At 36.8% G+C, this 19,380-nt stretch overlaps 1 protein-coding gene across 6 annotated transcripts in view; it reads right to left on the bottom strand.

The window, feature by feature from the left end:
- The window catches only part of ITSN2 (intersectin 2), a 164,364-nt gene that overhangs the window by 127,889 nt on the left and 17,095 nt on the right, over window positions 1-19,380 (bottom strand). For all 6 annotated transcript variants that reach the window (XM_059893516.1, XM_059893518.1, XM_059893512.1 and 3 more), the window contains exon 2: window positions 9,655-9,718. In XM_059893516.1, coding sequence (XP_059749499.1) covers window positions 9,655-9,685 — 31 coding nt within the window. In that variant the 5' untranslated portion in view covers window positions 9,686-9,718. The remainder of the gene's footprint in view (window positions 1-9,654; window positions 9,719-19,380) is intronic.

Raw genomic sequence — 19,380 nt, 5'->3', positions numbered from 1 at the left:
TTATGGCTGAGTAATATTCCATTGTATATATGTGCCACATCTTCTTTATCCATTCATCTGTCGATGGACATTTAGGTTGCTTCCATGTCCTGGCTATTGTAAATAGAGCTGCAATGAACATTTTGGTACATGACTCTTTTTGACCTATGGTTTTCTCAGGGTATATGCCCAGTAGTGGGATTGAACAGAACCTTTTAAAGAGCCAACAGTCTATTATTTTGAACTTCAAGTAAAATATATCCTAAGGTTAATCTACATTTATTCATAAGTCTTACAGAAAGGCAGGAAAACCTAAGTTTTGGGGTTGATGTTTTCAATATTTCCTTAAAAATCTAAAATCTTTTACATTGTCTGATGATCACTTTAGAAATCTATTACAATTCTATCCACTGCCCCTCAATTCATCACTAAATTGAAAATGTGGTATTTTCATAAAGATTTCTGTTGCTTAGTCTCATCTACTGGCTCTGTCAAATATGTTCTTATTCTCTATGTAGCAGGAAAAATACACGTTTACAGAACATCCACAGTATGCTAGATCCCATGCAGTAAGTAGTGTCATCCCTGTTTTACATATATAGATATACATACATATGCATATGTTCATACACCCACACAAATAAGTGCCACATGTTTAAGCTGCATAGCTGGGTAGTGGCACAGCAGTATTCTAACACATAATTCTGAACATACATGATTCAGAAAGGTTATATCCCACTTGTATGCTATAAAAATTAAATGATATCAGAAATAGCCTTCACTGGTACATTTCTCCAATTCAAAGTAATAGTCAAATGATATATGTTGACCCAGTACTAACTTAAATCTCTAAAACACAACTGGAATACTGGTGTAGATAGAACTAAAGTCTCAACTGTAGGGACCTGAGTAATAAATGCTTGGGTTGTTATATATGCAGTACAACACTATAGCTGATTCTACAGGTCCAATGCTCAACAAAACTTTCTTAATTACACAGTTGAAAACAGTAACGAGCTCTAAAATTCTAAAAAGGTAATAAAGCTCTAAAATTAAAAATGGTATTTTTTTCCTCCTAAAGCCACTAGCTGTTCCTTTTCGCTCCTTCTCCCTTCTCTCTTCCACATTTTAGACAAAGCCACTGTCATGGACTTCAGCACTTCATACTCACATAACCAGTCTTTAGTACCTCCATAATTTTGACTGAAACAAGCCACATTACACTACAATATCAACTGGTAGCAACATGTATCTGAAGTGGCCTCTTGCCTATCACCTTATGGCTCATATATCATGCCCTCTGTATTTAAAATTTCATTAAATTTTTGAAAAGCAGAAAGCAAACCTACCATGATTAAGGAAGGCTTTGGCAAGGATGATTCTGCTGCTGCAGAAGACACCAGAAGTAAAAATCACAAGTGGTTAAAAATACAATGCAATGATCTTTTTTAGTTCTGTTAAGGAGATGGGAGGTGAAGCAAACAGACTAAGAAAAGAATATCTGTTCAACAGAGCTTTCTGAGATGTATCTGCATTGTCCAATACAGTAGTCACTAGCCATACATGGATTTGAGCACTTGAAACGTGGCTGTGTGACTGAGGAACTGAATTTTTTATTTTACTTAACTCTTATTAATTTAAATTTAATTTTTATTAATCTAAATATAAATTTAAATAGCCACATGTAGCTAATGGCTACTATATTAGACAACACAGCTCTAAGAGCCAAAAAAGTCTAAAACGTCTGTGGTTAGTCTCAGAATGATAAAGTAGACATGGCAAAATTTGAAGACTGTGTCAGAAGTATTTAGACAAATAGCTTGGTGTAGGAGGAGCACTTAGAGACAAGTTCCAATGGTACTGGGCATGAAAAAAATTTAACCCAATCAATAACTGAGAATTTATTAAAGGAGCAAACACTGCTTTTGAAGGTTCTGTGCTATACATGGATGCTTATTTCAAAAAGATCTTAAACCCTGAATTGGACTTAAATTAGATATAAACAAGATTATCTTCAATCTTCAGCTACTTTATAAACTAAGTAGGAGGATAAGTACCTCCTAAGTACTAGAGTCTGCATTAGCTGTCAATTCCTCAGAAGCTTAAAAAAACTGACAATTATGCAGCCTGTGGAAGGAAAACCACATTCACAGAAAGATAGACAAGACGAAAAGGCAGAGGACTTTGTACCAGATGAAGGAACAAGATAGAACCCCAGAAAAATAAATAAATGAAGTGGAGATAGGCAACCTTCCAGAAAAAGATTTCAGAATAACGATAGTGAAGATGATCCAGGACCTCGGAAAAAGAATGGAGACAAAGATCGAGAAGATGCAAGAAATGTTTAACAAAGACCTGGAAGAATTAATGAACACCTAGAAGAATCAAAGAACAAACAAACAGAGATGAACAATACGATAACTGAAATGAAAAATACACTAGAAGGAATCAATAGCAGCAAAACTGAGGCAGAAGAACAGATAAGTGACCTGGAAGACAGAATGGTGGAATTCACTGCCGCAGAACAGAATAAAGAAAAAAGAATGAAAAGAAATGAAGACAGCCTAAGAGACCTCTTGGACAACATTAAATGCAACAACATTCGCATTATAGGGGTCCCAGAAGGAGAAGAGAGAGAGAAAGGACCAGAGAAAATATTTGAACAGATTATAGTCGAAAACTTCCCTAACATGGGAAAGGAAATAGCCACCCAAGTCCAGGAAGTGCAGAGAGGCACAGGCAGGATAAACCCAAGGAGAAACATGCCAAGAGACATAGTAATCAAACTGACAAAAATTAAAGACAAAAAATAATTATTGAAAGCAACAAGGGAAAAACGACAACATACAAGGGAACTCCCATAAGGTTAACAGCTGATTTCTCAGCAGAAACTCTACAAGCCAGAAGGGAGTGACATGATATATTTAAAGTGATGAAAGGGAAGAACCTACAACCAAGATTACTCTACAAGGCAAGGATCTCATTCAGATTCAATGGAGAAATCAAAAGCTTTACAGACAAGCAAAAGCTAAGAGAATTCAGCACCACCAAACCAGCTCTACAACAAATGATAAAGGAACTGCTCTAAGTGGGAAACACAAGAGAAGAAAAGGACCTACAAAAACAAATCCATAACAATTAAGAAATCAGACCTAGGGACACATACAGACTGAAAGTGAGGGGATGGAAAAAGATATTCCATGCAAATGGAAATCAAAAGAAAGCTGGAGTAGCAATACTCATATCAGATAAAATAGACTTTAAAATAAAGAATGTTATAAGAGACAAGGAAGGACACTACATAATGATCAAGGGATCAATCCAAGAAGAAGATATAACAATTATAAATATATATGCACCCAACATAGGAGCACCTCAATACATAAGGCAACTGCTAACAGCTATAAAAGAGGAAATCGACAGTAACACAGTAATAGTTGGGGACTTCAACACCTCACTTACACCAATGGACAGATCATCCAGACAGGAAATTAATAAGGAAACACAAGTTTTAAATGACACAATAGACCAGATAGACTTAATTGACATTTATAGGACATTCCATCCAAAAACAGCAGATTACACTTTCTTCTCATATGCACATGGAACATTCTCCAGGAAAGGTCACATCTTGGGCCACAAATCAAGCCTCAGTAAATTTAAGAAAATTGAAACCATATCAAGCATCTTTGCTGATCACAGCACTATGAGATTAGAAATGAATTACAGGGAAAAACATGTAAAAAACACAAACACATGGAGGCTAAACAATACATTACTAAATAACCAAGAGATCAATGAAGAAATCAAAGAGGAAATCAAAAAATACCTAGAGACAAATTACAATGAAAACACGACGATCCAAAACCTGTAGGACGCAGCAAAAGTAGTTCCAAGAGGGAAGTTTAAAGCAATACAAGCCTACCTCAAGAAACAAGAAAAATCTCAAATAAACAATCTAACCTTACACATAAAGAAACTAGAGAAAGAAGAACAAACAAAACCCAAAGTTAGCAGAAGGAAAGAAATAATAAAGATCAGAGCAGAAATAAATGAAACAGAAACAAAGGAAACAACAGCAAAGATCAAAAAACTAAAAGCTGGTTCTTTGAGAAGATAAACAAAATTGATAAACCATTAGCCAGACTCATCAAGAAAAAGAGGGAGAGGACTCAAATCAATAAAATTAGAAATGAAAAAGGAGAAGTTACAACAGATACCGCAGAAATACAAAGCATCCTAAGAGACTACTACAAGCAGCTCTATGCCAATAAAATGGAAAACCTGGAAGAAATGGACAAATTCTTAGAAAGGTATAACCTTCCAAGACTAGACCAGGAAGAAATAGAAAATATGAACAAACCAATCACAAGTAATGAAATTGAAACTGTGATTAAAAATCTTCCAACAAACAAAAGTCCAGGACCAGATGGCTTCACAGGTGAACTCTATCAAACATTTAGAGAAGAGCTAACACCCATCCTTCTCAAACTCTTCCCAAAAATTGCAGAGGAAGGAACACTCCCAAACTCATTCTATGAGGCCACCATCACCCTGATACCAAAACCAGACAACGATACTACAAAAAAAGAAAATTACAGACCAATATCACTCATGAATATAGATGCAAACATCCTCAACAAAATACTAGCAAACAGAATCCAACAACACATTAAAAGGATCATACACCATGATCAAGTGGGATTTATCCCAGGGATGCAAGGATTCTTCAATATACGCAAATCAATCAATGTGATACACCATATTAACAAACTGAAGAAGAAAAACCATATGATCATCTCAATAGATGCAGAAAAAGCTTTTGACAAAATTCAACACCCATTTATGATAAAAACTCTCCAGAAAATGGGCATAGAGGGAACCTACCTCAACATAATAAAGGCCATAGATGACAAACCCACAGCAAACATCATTCTCAATGGTGAAAAACTGAAAGCATTTCCTCTAAGATCAGGAACGAGACAAGGATGTCCACTCTCACCACTATTATTCAACATAGTTTTGGAAGTCCTAGCCATGGCAATCAGAGACGAAAAAGAAATAAAAGGAATACAAATTGAAAAGAAGAAGTAAAACTGTCACTGTTTGCAGATGACATGATACTATACACAGAGAATCCTAAAGATGCCACCAGAAAACTACTAGAGCTAATGAATGAATCTGGTAAAGTTGCAGGATACAAAATTAATGCACAGAAATCACTTGCATTCCTATATACTAATGATGAAAAAGCTGAAAGAGAAATTAAGGAAACACTCTCATTTACCATTGCAACAAAAAAGAATAAAATACCTAGGAATAAACCTACCTAGGGAGACAAAAGACCTGTATGCAGAAAACTATAAGACACTGATGAAAGAAATTAAAGATGATACAAAGAGATGGAGAGATATACCATGTTCCTGGATTATAAGAATCAATATTGTGAAAATGACTATACTACCCAAAGTAATCTACAGATTCAATGCAATCCCTATCAAATTTCCAATGGCATTTTTTACAAAACTAGAACAAAAAATCTTAAAATTTGTAGGGAGACACAAAAAACCCCAAATAGCCAAAGCAGTCCTGAGGGAAAAAAACAGAGCTGGAGCAATCAGACTACCTGACTTCAGACTATACTACAAAGCTACAGTAATCAAGACAATATGGTACTGGCACAAAAATAGAAATATAGATCAATGGAGCAGGATAGAAAGCCCAGAGGTAAACCCACACACATATGGTCAACTAATCTATGACAAAGGAGGCAAGGATATACAGTGGAGAAAAGACAGTGTCTTCAATAAATGGTGTTGGGAAAACTGGACAGCTATATGTAAATGAATGAAATTAGAACACTCCCTAACACCATACACAAAAATAAACTCAAAATGGATTAGAGACCTAAATGTTAAGACCGGACACTATAAAACTCTTAGAGGAAAACATAGGAAGAACACTCTTTGACATAAATCACAGCAAGATCTTTTTTGATCCACCTCCTAGAGTAATGGAAATAAAAACAAAAATAAATGGGACCTAATGAAAGTTAAAAGCCTTTGCACAGCAAAGGAAACTACAAATAAGACAAAAAGACAACCCTCAGAATGGGAGAAAATATTTGCAAACGAACCAACGGACAAAGGATTAATCTCCAAAATATATAAACAGCTCATGCAGCTCAATATTAAAAAAACAAACGGGCTTCCCTGGTGGCGCAGTGGTTGATAATCTGCCTGCCAATGCAGGGGACACGGGTTCGAGCCCTGGTCTGGGAAGATCCCACATGCTGCGGAGCAACTAGGCCCGTGAGCCACAACTACTGAGCCTGCGCGTCTGGAGCCTGTGATCCGCAACAAGAGAGGCCGCGATAGTGAGTGGCCCGCGCACCACAATGAAGAGTGGCCCCCGCTTGCCGCAACTAGAGAAAGCCCTTGCACAGAAATGAAGACCCAGCACAGCCATAAATAAATAAATAAATAAAACTCTGTAACCATTTAAAAACAAAAAACAAAAAACCCAATCCAAAAATGGGCAGAAGACCTAAATAGACATTTCTCCAAAGAAGACATACAGATGGCCAAGAAGCACATGAAAAGCTGCTCAACTAATTATTAGAGAAATGCAAATCAAAACTACAATGAGGTATCACCTTACACCATTAGAATGGGCATCATCAGAAAATCTACAAACAACAAATGCTGGAGAGGGTGTGGAGAAAAGGGAACCCTCTTGCACTGTTGGTGGGAATGTAAATTGATACAGCCACTATAGAACAGTATGGAGGTTCCTTAAAAAACTAAAAATAGAATTACCATATGGCTCAGCAATCTCACTACTGGGCATATACCCAGAGAAAACCATAATTCAAAAAGACACATGCACCCCAATGTTCACTGCAGCAGTATTTACAATAGCCAGGTCATGGAAGAAACCTAAATGCCCATTGACAGATGAATGGATAAAGAAGATGTGATACATGTGTACAATTGAATGTTACTCAGCCATAAAAAGGAACGAAATTGGGTCATTTGTTGAGACGTGGATGGATCTAGAGACTGTCATACAGAGTGAAGTAAGTCAGAAAGAGAAAAACAAATATCGTATATTAACGCATATATGTGGAACCTAGAAAAATGGTACAGATGAACCAGTTTGCAGGGCAGAAATATAGACACAGATGTAGAGAACAAACGTATGGACAACAAGAGGGGAAAGTGGCGGGGGGGGGTGGGTGGTGGTGGGATGAATTGGGAGATTGGGATTGACATACATACACTAATATGTATAAAATGCATAACTAATAAGAACCTGCTGTATAAAAAAATAAAATTAAATTAAAAAAAAAAGTTTAAAAAAATTACTATCTTGGGCTTCCCTGGTGGCGCAGTGGTTGAGACTCCGCCTGCCAATGCAGGGGACACAGGTTCGAGCCCTGGTCTGGGAAGATCCCACATGCCGCGGAGCGGCTGGGCCCGTGAGCCATAATTACTGAGCCTGCGCGTCTGGAGCCTGTGTTCCGCAACAAGAGAAGCCGCGATAGTGAGAGGCCCGCGCACCGCGATGAAGAGTGGCCCCCGCTTGCCACAACTAGAGAAAGCCCTCGCACAGAAACGAAGACCCAACACAGCCATAAATAAATAAAAATTAAAAAAAAAAAGATATCTTATTCCATAATTAAAAAAAAAAATTACTATCTTTATTCCTATATACTACTCCTAAATTAACTTTACAACATTTTAGACAATTATTCAAGTAATCTTTTTTTTGTTATTGAACATCATTTGTTTCCAATATTTTATGTATAATGCAATGAGCTACAAAGTGATCCGTAAATGTTCAGAGAATGGAAAAAAAAAACCAAAATGAAGAAAGACCAGGTCTGTACTGATTTCTTTCATGTTCATTTTGTTTATAAACCTGCTTAACATGTCGGTTGAAGTTTATAACTAAACAATGTGTTTACAGCAAACTCCTTTGTATGGGGAATAGAAATCCTCAAATTTGAGTAGAGCACATTACTACTACAATTATTACCCTGACTCTAAACTTAACATTTATCACTCATTATGGAAAAAAAATTAATTTCAAAAAATTATCCATGGCCTCAAATCATCTTTATAATCCCATACCATTTCCAGAGAAGGACAAAGGCTCACATGTGAAAAGGCAAAAAACAACAAAACCCTTAACTCAAGTCCATCCTTAAATGACAGAATCCTACACACATCTGAATTTATTTTTACGTTTTATGCAAATAATTCATTTTTCTAAAACTTTTCTAAATCTCACAAGGTCAATCCTGAGTCTTAAAACTTTAGATATACAACATACATTTTCTTTATTAACAATGTACTGATTTGGGCTTCCCTGGTGGCGCAGTGGTTAAGAATCCGCCTGCCAATGCAGGGGACACGGGTTCGAGCCCTGGTCCTGGAAGATCCCACATGCTGCAGAGCAACTAAGCCCGTGTGCCACACTACTGAGTCTGTGTTCTAGAGCCCACGAGCTACAACTACTGAGCCCACGTGCCACAACTACTGAGCCCACGTGCCACAACTACTGAGCCCACATGCCACAACTACTGAGCCCACATGCCACAACTACTAAAGCCTGCTCGCCTAGAGCCCGTACTCTGCAACAAGAAAAGCCACCACAATGAGAAACCTGCGCATCGCAACGAAGACCCAACGAAGCCAAAAATAAATAAATAAATAAATTTAAAACAACAACAACAACAAAAAACAATGTACTGATCTGGCCCTATGAGTGAGAACATGTTTTGTTTTGTTTTTTTAATGTAACTGATCAAATACTAGATGGTAACATTAACACAATCCCTTTGTGAAGGTGGTGGAATTATTGGTGATTTTTTCCTCTTTTTTTCCTTCTAGTGTTCTTTACTATTACGGTTTTCAATTCAAGTGTTAAAGAGTTATTGACTGGATCCTCTATTTCTTTATATTTTTAAGTAGCTAATAAAATTTACCTCAAAATTAAGAACTCAGCATCTTTGATTTGTTTAGTGATTTAAAAATATAATGCATATTCTCAATTATAAATGACATACACAGTAACAAGACCTATTAAGGGTAATTAATGTGTATCTGGGAAATATAGCTAGAATCAGAAAAAAAAACTTTAAAAACTTTTTATTATTGCAATTACCTAAACATTTTCCTCTAATATGTTTCCTATTAAACAACTGGGTATAGGCATACATAATCCTTTATAAAAGGGAAAACGAACCAATTTTATATGTATATTAATAATTGAATATTTACTGGTTTAATCAGTTTACAATCATCTCATGCTATCAAAAACACCTTTAATATTCTCCACTTATGGCACTAAGCTTTTCGTCCTCCAGTTTTACGCATTAAACACAATGTTTGTATAGGTTATCCTTAACTGCTCAAAGGCAAGCCACCACATTCCAGATGATACTGCAGAACATGCTTATACTGAGCCGTGGGATTTACTGCATAATATTCTAATAGAAGATACATGCAGTGTTCTGAAATAAACTATCTAAATACTTTCAACAAGAATACTTTAAGTTTTTCATTTATAAGTTTAAGGAAAAATATCTAAATGGATATTTCATAACCTCTACCAAAGAAAAAAAATCTCATAACCTCTGTATCTTGCCACAAGCACGAAGCTACTTACCATTCATAGCTGTGGGAAACTGAGCCATCATGGTCCTGAATTTTCCTTGCTAGCACTCAGCCATCTACAACATGAAAACATTGTGCCATTAATAACACAACAAGGGCAGATTGCAGCTTAGTGCTTCCGCTAAGGAGTAGGAATGTCTGTCCCCTTCAGCTCACACTTCCAACAAAAAACAATGCAGAGCTTCGGCTGCTGCCGAACACAGAATTTACATTTGGGGAAGGGTAGGAGATTTTGTTGGGTAATGGTGCTGCCTTTAAAATAAAACTATTTAATAGAAAAACAGTCATATTTAATAGCAAATACTTAATAGAGAAACCTTTGGCATGAACCAATTTTGTAGAAATTAACTTGGGAAAGAGAAGGGTTGTTACAACTAGGCTAGAATTTATTTCAAAGAAATCAACTCTATAAATTAATTGTACAATAACATGGAAATCCATTAATACTCTTCTTCAAAAAAATCCCCAAACAAGAAAAATATCCAAAATAAATGTAGCATAGCTGTAATTAAGTTCTACAGGTTTATAAAAATGGACTAAAAGTAACTATTAAAACATGTATGTTGGGCTTCCCTGGTGGCGCAGTGGTTAAGAATCCCCCTGCCAGTGCAGGGGACATGGGTTCAAGCCCTGGTGCGGGAAGATCCCACATGCCGCAGTGCGCGGGCTTCTCATTTAAATATTAACATTTTTAGAAGCCTGAGGAAAAATGTTTGCACAAGCCATCTGAACAAAGAAGGCATAAAGAGTTGCATGTCGTGGTGGAAGGTGTCACCAGAGAAGTTGGCTGACTAGCTGCCAAGAAGTGTTACAAGGTACCATATCATAGTGAATGCAGTGTGCTCAAGGAGAAAGATGACTGTACCAGTATGTCCACCAAGGTAAGTCACGAAAAAACTGGTATATAAATCCAGTTTGTTCATTTACAACGATAAATTTAATGGCTAAGAGAACAAACAGCAGCTTTTCTTCCTATAAAGCAAACAATCATCTACTAAATTTTGGCCAGATCATTGCGTGGTGAGCAAAGGGATTTAACTGTGATTAAAATGCTTAACGATATCAGGCATCAGCAGTCTGACACATCTACCTACACAACAGGGTAAGCAAGGACTGGGCAGCAGGGATGAGCAAACCCCCAATAATGCTTGGAATGGCACTGCCAGTTTTAGTCTTCTGACTCCCAGCTTTTCTGTATGTTACCATGATATACCACCCTCCCTCTCAAAGTGCACAATCTTTTTTTAAGCTTCACTGCAATGGAACTTTAAACCTTTTACAACACTTAGACTTCACCTGTCACTACACTCTTCTTAGGTAGGAGGAAATTTTACCCATGTACCAGTTAGTTTTCTTCACTCCTTTCTCAAAAGGTAATGTTAACTCCAGGTTTGGAGTTGCTTACTATACAGAAAAATAATACCTAAACTATGGTGGGGTGGTCAAGAACTCCTAGAGGAGGTACTGTGTAGAGCTTCAACAGGTGAGTAAGAATTAGTTATAACTATAATGTTAAGAACCTTGTACTTGAACCTGTGGCTGACAAGTTTTAAAAGGTTTTAAGGAGGGACACAGTCATATTTCACTTAAAATAAGACACTCAATTGTGAAGAAAAGGCCAAGACTGCATCGGGCAGATCAGTTAGAATATCTGGCACAGATGAGAATGCTATCTGGCACCTGATCTAGAACAGTGGCCTCAGGAAGAGAGGAGAAGGGATGAACTGGAGAAGCAATGAAGTGTTTAAAGCAGGTGGAACTCAGGGACTCTTTAGACATAAGAGATCATGGAGAAAAAGGAAGCAAAGAGACGACTCCCAGAATGATACTCTGTGAGACTGGGTGAAGCGTGGTGTCACCAGCTAAATAAAGTGAACACAGAAGGAAATTTCATAAGTCAAGTTTTGATTACAACTTCCTCAACTATAGAAATTCTACAAACAAGTATAACACTTTTACCTCCCCAATTTTAAATTATTACAAGTAATGTTAAACCAAAATAAGCCAAATCTTGCAAAGAAACTACTGACTTAAGATATGCAGTAGCTAGGACCCCTATTTTATTAGGAGAGAATTTTTTCCCCCAAATTTCATTTTTTAAAATTTATTTTTGTAGGCAAAATATACTTTAATATATCTGAAAATACAGTTAACAATAATTGCTACCATAAGTATAACTTTTAAAAAGATTTCCTTGACTCCTTTTTGTTCTAATCTTCATTCTGCTTGATTAATTTGTAATTGCAAACTATTAACTTTGTACTCTAATATGTTTACTGCATCCACTTTTTTAAAATTAATGTTATTGGAGTATAGTTGCTTTACAATGTTGTGTTAGTTTCTACTGTACAGCAAAGTGAATCAGCTATACGTATACATATGTCCCCTCTTTTTTGGATTTCCTTCCCATTTAGGTCACCACACAGCACTGGATAGAGTTCCCTGAGCTATACAGTAGGTTCTCATTAGTTATCTATTTTATACATAGTATAAACAGTGTATGTATGTCAATCCCAATCTCCCAATTCATCCCACACCCCCCTCCTGAGATTTTTTAAATGTGGGAGAAATCCTTCAAAAGCATTACCTACAATGCATTTTATAACTGCATAAAAGCATGTGCATTTCCAAAGATAGCTTAAAGAAAAAGCACAGGCTTACAAAAGACAAATAAGGAATAGGATCCCACAGTCACAAAGCCTTTATCAGTTAGACCTAGGTCTAAAACTTACAGATCATCTATCTAGAACCTCTAGCTAGTCATCATGTACTCTGTGAATACAACAGAATGCCACGTAACAAATGCTCAATAATCACAGGTATAATCCTGAAATAAAACCAAAGAAATGAATCAAATAATGTGAGGGGCAGGGAGGGCAAATCCTCTTAGGGAAGCTGAAGGTACTGGTATTACAGAATATTCTTCACCTGGTACATGGGATTTAGCCACCCATGCACGCCGGTACCACATTATAACATGTATGTACGTAGGTTACATCTGATTGACTGTGGTAACATCTGAATATGGTAGCATAATTTGTTGGAATCAATAAGCTTCTTTTTTAAACTTTTATATATGCTATAGTTAGGAATTTTTAATGCAAAATATTACATTATCTTTGCCCAACTGTATCTGGATTGTTCAGATGACTTTTTAAAAATTTATTTATATATATGTTTGTATGTGTATATATATTTCAGATTATTTTCCATTATAGGTTATTACAAGATATTGAATACAGTTCCCTGGATTATACAGTAAATCCTTGTTGCTTATCTATTTTATGTATAGTAGTTTGTATCTGTTAATCCCATACTCCTAATTTATCCCTCCCCACTCCCTTTCCCCTTTGGTAGCCATAAGTTTGTTTTCTGTCTGAGTCTGTTTCTCTTCAGTATATAGATTCATTTGTATTATTTTTTTAGATTCCACATATAAGTGATATAATATTTGTCTTTCTCTGCCTGACTTACTTCATTTAGTATGATATTCTCTTGGTCCATCCATAGAACCATTAAGCTTTTAAAGTCTACCATTTCATATCTGTTATGTTTATACCAATTCTCTCTGGCCTGTTGTAGAATAATTACTTCACGCTTAACAATTCTAATCTATATTTGCAGAGAAATAGTAACTGAAAATTTGAAAAATACAACAGATACATTTGATGTTTTTTAAAAAAATCAACATTTTTACATTATGTAATCATAAAAGTTACTATTTACTAAGTGCTTACTATCAATGCAGTACACTTTATTAATTATCTATCTGTCTTGTTCAATAGTCATTGAGAATCTAAAATATTTCAGGTTCTATACAAGGAGCTTCACACACAGGAGCTTGTAGACTAGTCTAACAGGTGCCAGACAATGTTAGGTACCTTTGATAATACTAATAATCCTCACAATATCCCTGAAGGACAGAGATACTGTACTCATTTCACACTTGAAGAAACTGAACTATTAAATTACTTGCCAAAATTTAGTAAGTGATGAAGCCAGGATGCAATCCTAAACCTGTCTAATTCTAAAGCCCATGCACTTCCCATGGACTTTATCTGCCTTTTCCTCTCTTAAATGGGGATAATAATTAATGCTGAGTGGGTCACAGGTTCCTGCAAGCAGCAGATCAACTTCCTCTTGCTACATTTCTAAGGGAAAGAAATACCAGCCAGAGACGCCCTCCAACACTTAGGTCTACAGCAATCACATACATAAATTAGGGAGTGTTAATTATTTCTTACCTCTTGGTATAACCCTCTGAGAGGAAGAAAAGGATAATCAGCATCTCCCCAATTACAGGGCTGATGTCTGTTTCAGGCATGTGTGATTGAAGTCAGCATCCAATAAACACCTCTCTCTACTCCCTAAAGGGGGTAACATGTAATGATCGGCAATCTTGGCAGTTTGCAGTTATCATATAATCTGAACACTGTGCTAATTATCAATGGTTTTAGAATATTTATGTGGAGGTTTTCCTGCTCATAAGTGGAGAACAGACATTGTTACCTTTTTAGAAACCAAGAAAATATGTGTGGTAGATAGCAGGCATAAGGCAAAGACCACTGCTTCAATTTAATATAATCCAAATGCAATTTGGAGAATGTGGTAAATATATTCATACTAAGGCAGAGAAAAGTAGAAATGCTTGAATAGGAGTAGGAAATCCTTCTTCTACAAAGGGTCAGTAAGACCCAGCAGGAAAAAAAATTGTAGCCATTATAAATAAAAAGTAGTTCAATTAAGGTTGGATTTGTTTAGAAGCACAGAATCATAAGGAAACAATTACAGTAATTATTTAGTCTAAAACCCTCAATTTTCAAGATAGGAAAACTAAAAGACTTCTATGAGCTCAAATAGCTAGTCAGTAGCAAAACTGGTCCTAGAAACCACATTTCTTATGTCCAATGCTTTGTTTTTAAGTTTCCCAACTGCCTGATTATATCACCTGGAACATTTTCTAGTTCTACAGATTCCCAGGCCCATCACCGGGAAATTGTGACTCAGTAAGTGGGTCATTACATTAATTAGGGCATGAACCTCCTAAAATGGTCTTCCTGCCTTCCACAGAGCTACTACTTTTTTCCACAACATCCACTGATGCCCTTCTACTTAAATTCGCCAACTGATTACAAGTTAAAGCCCAAACTTCTTAGTATGAAATATGGCACCCTTCAAAATCCCACCCCAATCTACTTTACCACACGCATGTCTAGACACTTCCCCTAGATTCAGATGTCCTAAGTACACCAACCTTTCCTTGAAGCAGAGAGGTTTTTTTCACTCCCCTATTCCTTTGTAAAGAGCTGTTCCCTCTGTCACGTTCACCACACTTTCTTCTCATTCTTCAACTCCCAACTCAAATGTCACCTCTTCTTTGGAAGACTTCTGTCCTCTCAGGTAGTTAGTCACTATCTCCTAGGTATGCCCATAACACTGTTCATGCCACAATAACTTCATTTATCATACTGTATCCCAATTTCACATGTTTGCCTGTTTCACTTGTTCTGGACACAGACCATTTTTATTTACCTCTATGCCTAGTGCCTAAACCAGATCTACTTGCTAAACAAATGAACTGGGTAAATGAATAAGATGGTTGAGATATAGGAGAAAAAAAAAGAAAGCGAGGGAGGCACGGATAAAGGTAGTATTGAATTGAATACGTATGTAGAAAAGAAACTGGTAAGAAAGCAGAGCAGGCTCCAAACTACTTCCTTGAAATCCTGCAGGCATCGGAGCTGTGGATTTTAAACCAAATTGTTCCTTGCAACATGGCCCTTCTGTAACTTGTTTATTTATTTATTTTCTTGTAAGTACACTTTTAGAGATAAAGGTTTATTTCCCATTGAATTCTAAAGGCTTTTTACTGGGATGAGGAGAAAGGCTTGGGTTTTTCAATTATACTTTGAATTATGTTGGTTGAATGCTGATTAGTGTAAATAATTTGACTGAAGGTCTGACATTCAAATGCAAGATAATCAAGTTCCTGAAGGCATATCTTGTAAAACTTTCTCCAGTGCCTCCTCCACTTCATGTGCTACATACATAAAAGGCAACTCTCCAAACTTGCTGATTAGTTTGGAAAAAATGTTCTTTCCCCATCTGATTCCCAAGGAAATCAAGGTCAGTTCCACGAGAGAATGATTAAAGCAAAATACCTACTTCTTTATAGTTCTCGCAGTAATATGAAACTTACAGAGTACATATATTCTCCATACCTGTTCCCCATCTATCTATTCATTCATTTTTTCTTTCATCCACATATTTATTCATCAAACATGAATAGTCACAGAAGTCATGACTAAGCCATTAGTTTTGGCAATCTGTTGTGAGTAGTGTTCCAGTATGGTGAGCTGGCTGTAAAAGTCAAGTTGAAGTAGATTAGGCAGTAAACGGGAGGTGAAATGTAGGTGACTCAAGACGTATGTTGTTAAGGGAAGGGGAAAAACGGGTGGGAGGAGAGATAAGAGGCTTTAGGAAAGAGGAAAGATTATAAGGGTTTACTTTTTAGATGGGAGAACAAAACTACTTTTAGAGGAAGAGGGAGAGATTTAATTTTGAAAAGGGAAAAGGAAAGGAGGTTACCTAACAAAAGTCTGGGTCCAGAGAAAGTGGAAGTTGACAGCTCTAGAGTATAAAGTTAGACTCTGGGACAGAACAAAAGACAGGAAAAGTGGTAAGGATGAATATATGTAAGTTTGGAAGAAGAGGAAAAAGAAGTTGAGAAAATGAGAAAGTAAACCTTTTCTTTGGGCCCAGACAAGAGTTCAAAGGGACAACAGTCCCAGGCCCCCAGGTGCCTAAACACAAATTTCTCTCTACAGGCCAAAAAAGAGAGGGTCACATGCAAATCAGTTCCCATGAATCAATCAGACATGTGCATTTCAAATTAGCTCATGCCTTATACATCAAAACATTTGTTAAATGAATGAACGTGGGGAAAAAATTTCTAGGCAGAGGTAATAGTACATGCAAAAGCAGAGGGAAGAGTGTGGTCTGGGAAAATAGGCGGCAGCTTATTCATATGAAATACTGAAGAGCTAACAACAATGAAAGGAACTGTAACAATAGCTGTAAAAATAAATATTGCATCAATACTTAGCTAATACGAACCATAGAAATGATCCCTGAACGTATAGTCTTAATACCTAGCTAAAACAAATGTAAATCAGCACAACCTTTCTGGAAAGGAATTTGGAAACATATTTATAGGCTGCCTTATTACAAAAAGAATTAAAGTCCCCACAAAAATACAAAGCACATTTAAGTAAAAAGTAGATTACTAACTGAAGTAATATAGAAAATAAATGATCACTGTACTTCAAACTTTTGCATATGTTTGACATTTTTCATAATAAAAGTTGAAAAAGAAAACCAGCTTTTGACCCTCATGCATCTGACCTGACCACTGGCTCTCCTCCTTCACTGCTGTCCCCTACGATCACCAGAGTAATTCCTTGACTGCTTTAACACCTAGCCCACTATCTACTCTCCAGCATTATTCCCAAAATAATTCTTGGTGATGTCAATATTCACACAGATGATCCTGCCCATATCTTGGCCTCTAAGTCTTTGACCTCCTTTGTTCCAAAAATCTTACCCTCCATCTTATCTTAGCCATCTACTCCCAGGTCACACCCTAGGCCTTGTTATTACCAATAACTGTACTCTTCTGTAATCCATTTCAAGTCTGCCATGCCCCTTTCACCAGCACCATCTCAACAGCCCCATCTCTCCACTTTCCTAACTCCAACAATTCTTTAACCCTACCTGGACCTACAAACTATTGGTCTTATCAACTTTTCACTGTCCCTCAATCTTCCTTATATCCTCACACCGTTCCTGATGTCCCAACGTCCCTCCTTACCCAAATTAAATATCACAGTCCACCATTATAAGCAGTTAGTTGTATACACCCTCAACTTCACTCTCCTCTCTCGCTACATACTACAGATCTGGCAAAATCTCAGTCTTTTCTAAATCCAACTCTCTAGTTATTCCATGACTATATAAATGAAGTTGCTGACTGGTCTCACTTTAGATTCCTGAGCACTAACTCAAGTGGACCCTACGTCCTGCCTGACAAGTCCACGTTTCCCTAGTCCATTTGCTTTCCCACTCGCTTAGATGACTATTTCACACTTCGCTCTTTCAGTCTCCCAGACTTGTAACATGTTACAAATACTTTTTATCCAGTTTGTTGTTGTACCAACTTTGTTATACCTTTTTGGCAATCTTTTCCTTTATGACTACTGAGTATGCTATCATGCTAAGAAAGGCCTGTCTCACATCAGAAAATTGCCAAAATTTTCTTCTAGTACCTGTATATTTTTCAAAACTTATATATTTGATCTGGATTTTTATTTTAGAACGGAAAGACAGATATGAGTCTAAATTATTTTCTCCACTCTTGCACCACTAGTGATGTCTATCACTTTTTCTGATACCATTTATGAAATAATTTAGCTTTTCCTAATTGATCTAAGATGCATCTCTTTTCTTATACACTAAGTTTACTCACAGCCTATATTTCTGTTCTGAGGGTCTTTCTGTATACTCCTATCTCAGGGTTCTAATTACCATAGTGTTCGAATATGCAAATCCTTCTCTACTCACTATCCTATTTTTTCATAATTTTTGACGCTATTCTCAGATGCGTATTTTTGCATCCTTCAGTAGATTCCCTCCTCCTATCTCATTTATTTCTAGGTACTTTATGGTTATAGCAAAAATGACATACTAGCTTTATATATTTTTGGTATACAAGAAACATATTCATTTTGGTAAATTTATATTGCAATGAATACGTCTGGTTCATTTGCCTGCTTGGTCCATGGTTGTTTTATCTCATGACAAAAACATCAGCCAAATTCCAATAGGAGAGCATACTACAATATACCTAACCAGTACCCCTCAAAACTGTCAAAGTCATCAGAAACAAGTAAAGTTTGAGTAACAGTCACAACCAAGAGGAGCCTAAGGAGCCAGGACAATTAAATGTACTGTGGTATGGGGTCCTGGCACACAAAAAGGACATTAGGTAAAAACCAAGGAAAAGTAAGTAAAGCATGGACTTTAGTTAATAATAATGTACCGGGCTTCCCTGGTGGCGCAGTGGTTAAGAATCCGCCTGCCAATGCAGGGGACATGGGTTCGAGCCCTGGTCTGGGAAGATCCCACATGCCGCGGAGCAACTAAGCCCGCGCGCCACAACTACTGAGCCTGCGCTCTAGAGCCCGCGAGCCACAACTACCGAGCCCGTGTGCCGCAACTACTGAAGCCCGTGCGTCTAGAGCCCGTGCTCCGCAACAAGAGAAGCCACCGCAATGAGAAGCCTGCGCCCCACAACAAAGAGTAGCCCCCACTCACTGCAACTAGAGAAAGCCCGCATGCAGCAGCAAAGACCCAATGCAACCAAAAATGAAATAAATGAATAAATAAATAAATATAAAAAAAATAATAATAATGTACCAATATTGGTTCATTAATTGTAACAAATGTACTGTACTAATGTAAGTTATCAATAACGAGTAGAAGGGTATATGGGAAACTCTGTACTATCTGCTCATTTTTTCTGTAAATTTTAAACTGTCCAAAAAAAAAAAAGTATTTCAATTTTTAAAGAAGGCAAATACCACAGAAGTAGAAGGTTTAAGGTAAAATATGTGCCTTTAAATTTGGCAACATTCACCCAAAACAAAATACCCACTTGGCC

This window comes from Balaenoptera ricei, chromosome 13 (assembly GCF_028023285.1).
Source record: "Balaenoptera ricei isolate mBalRic1 chromosome 13, mBalRic1.hap2, whole genome shotgun sequence".
Classification (NCBI taxonomy): Eukaryota; Metazoa; Chordata; class Mammalia; order Artiodactyla; family Balaenopteridae; genus Balaenoptera; species Balaenoptera ricei.
The sequence above is the reverse complement of the archived record's forward strand: the minus strand, read 5'-3'. Positions and strand labels throughout refer to the sequence as shown.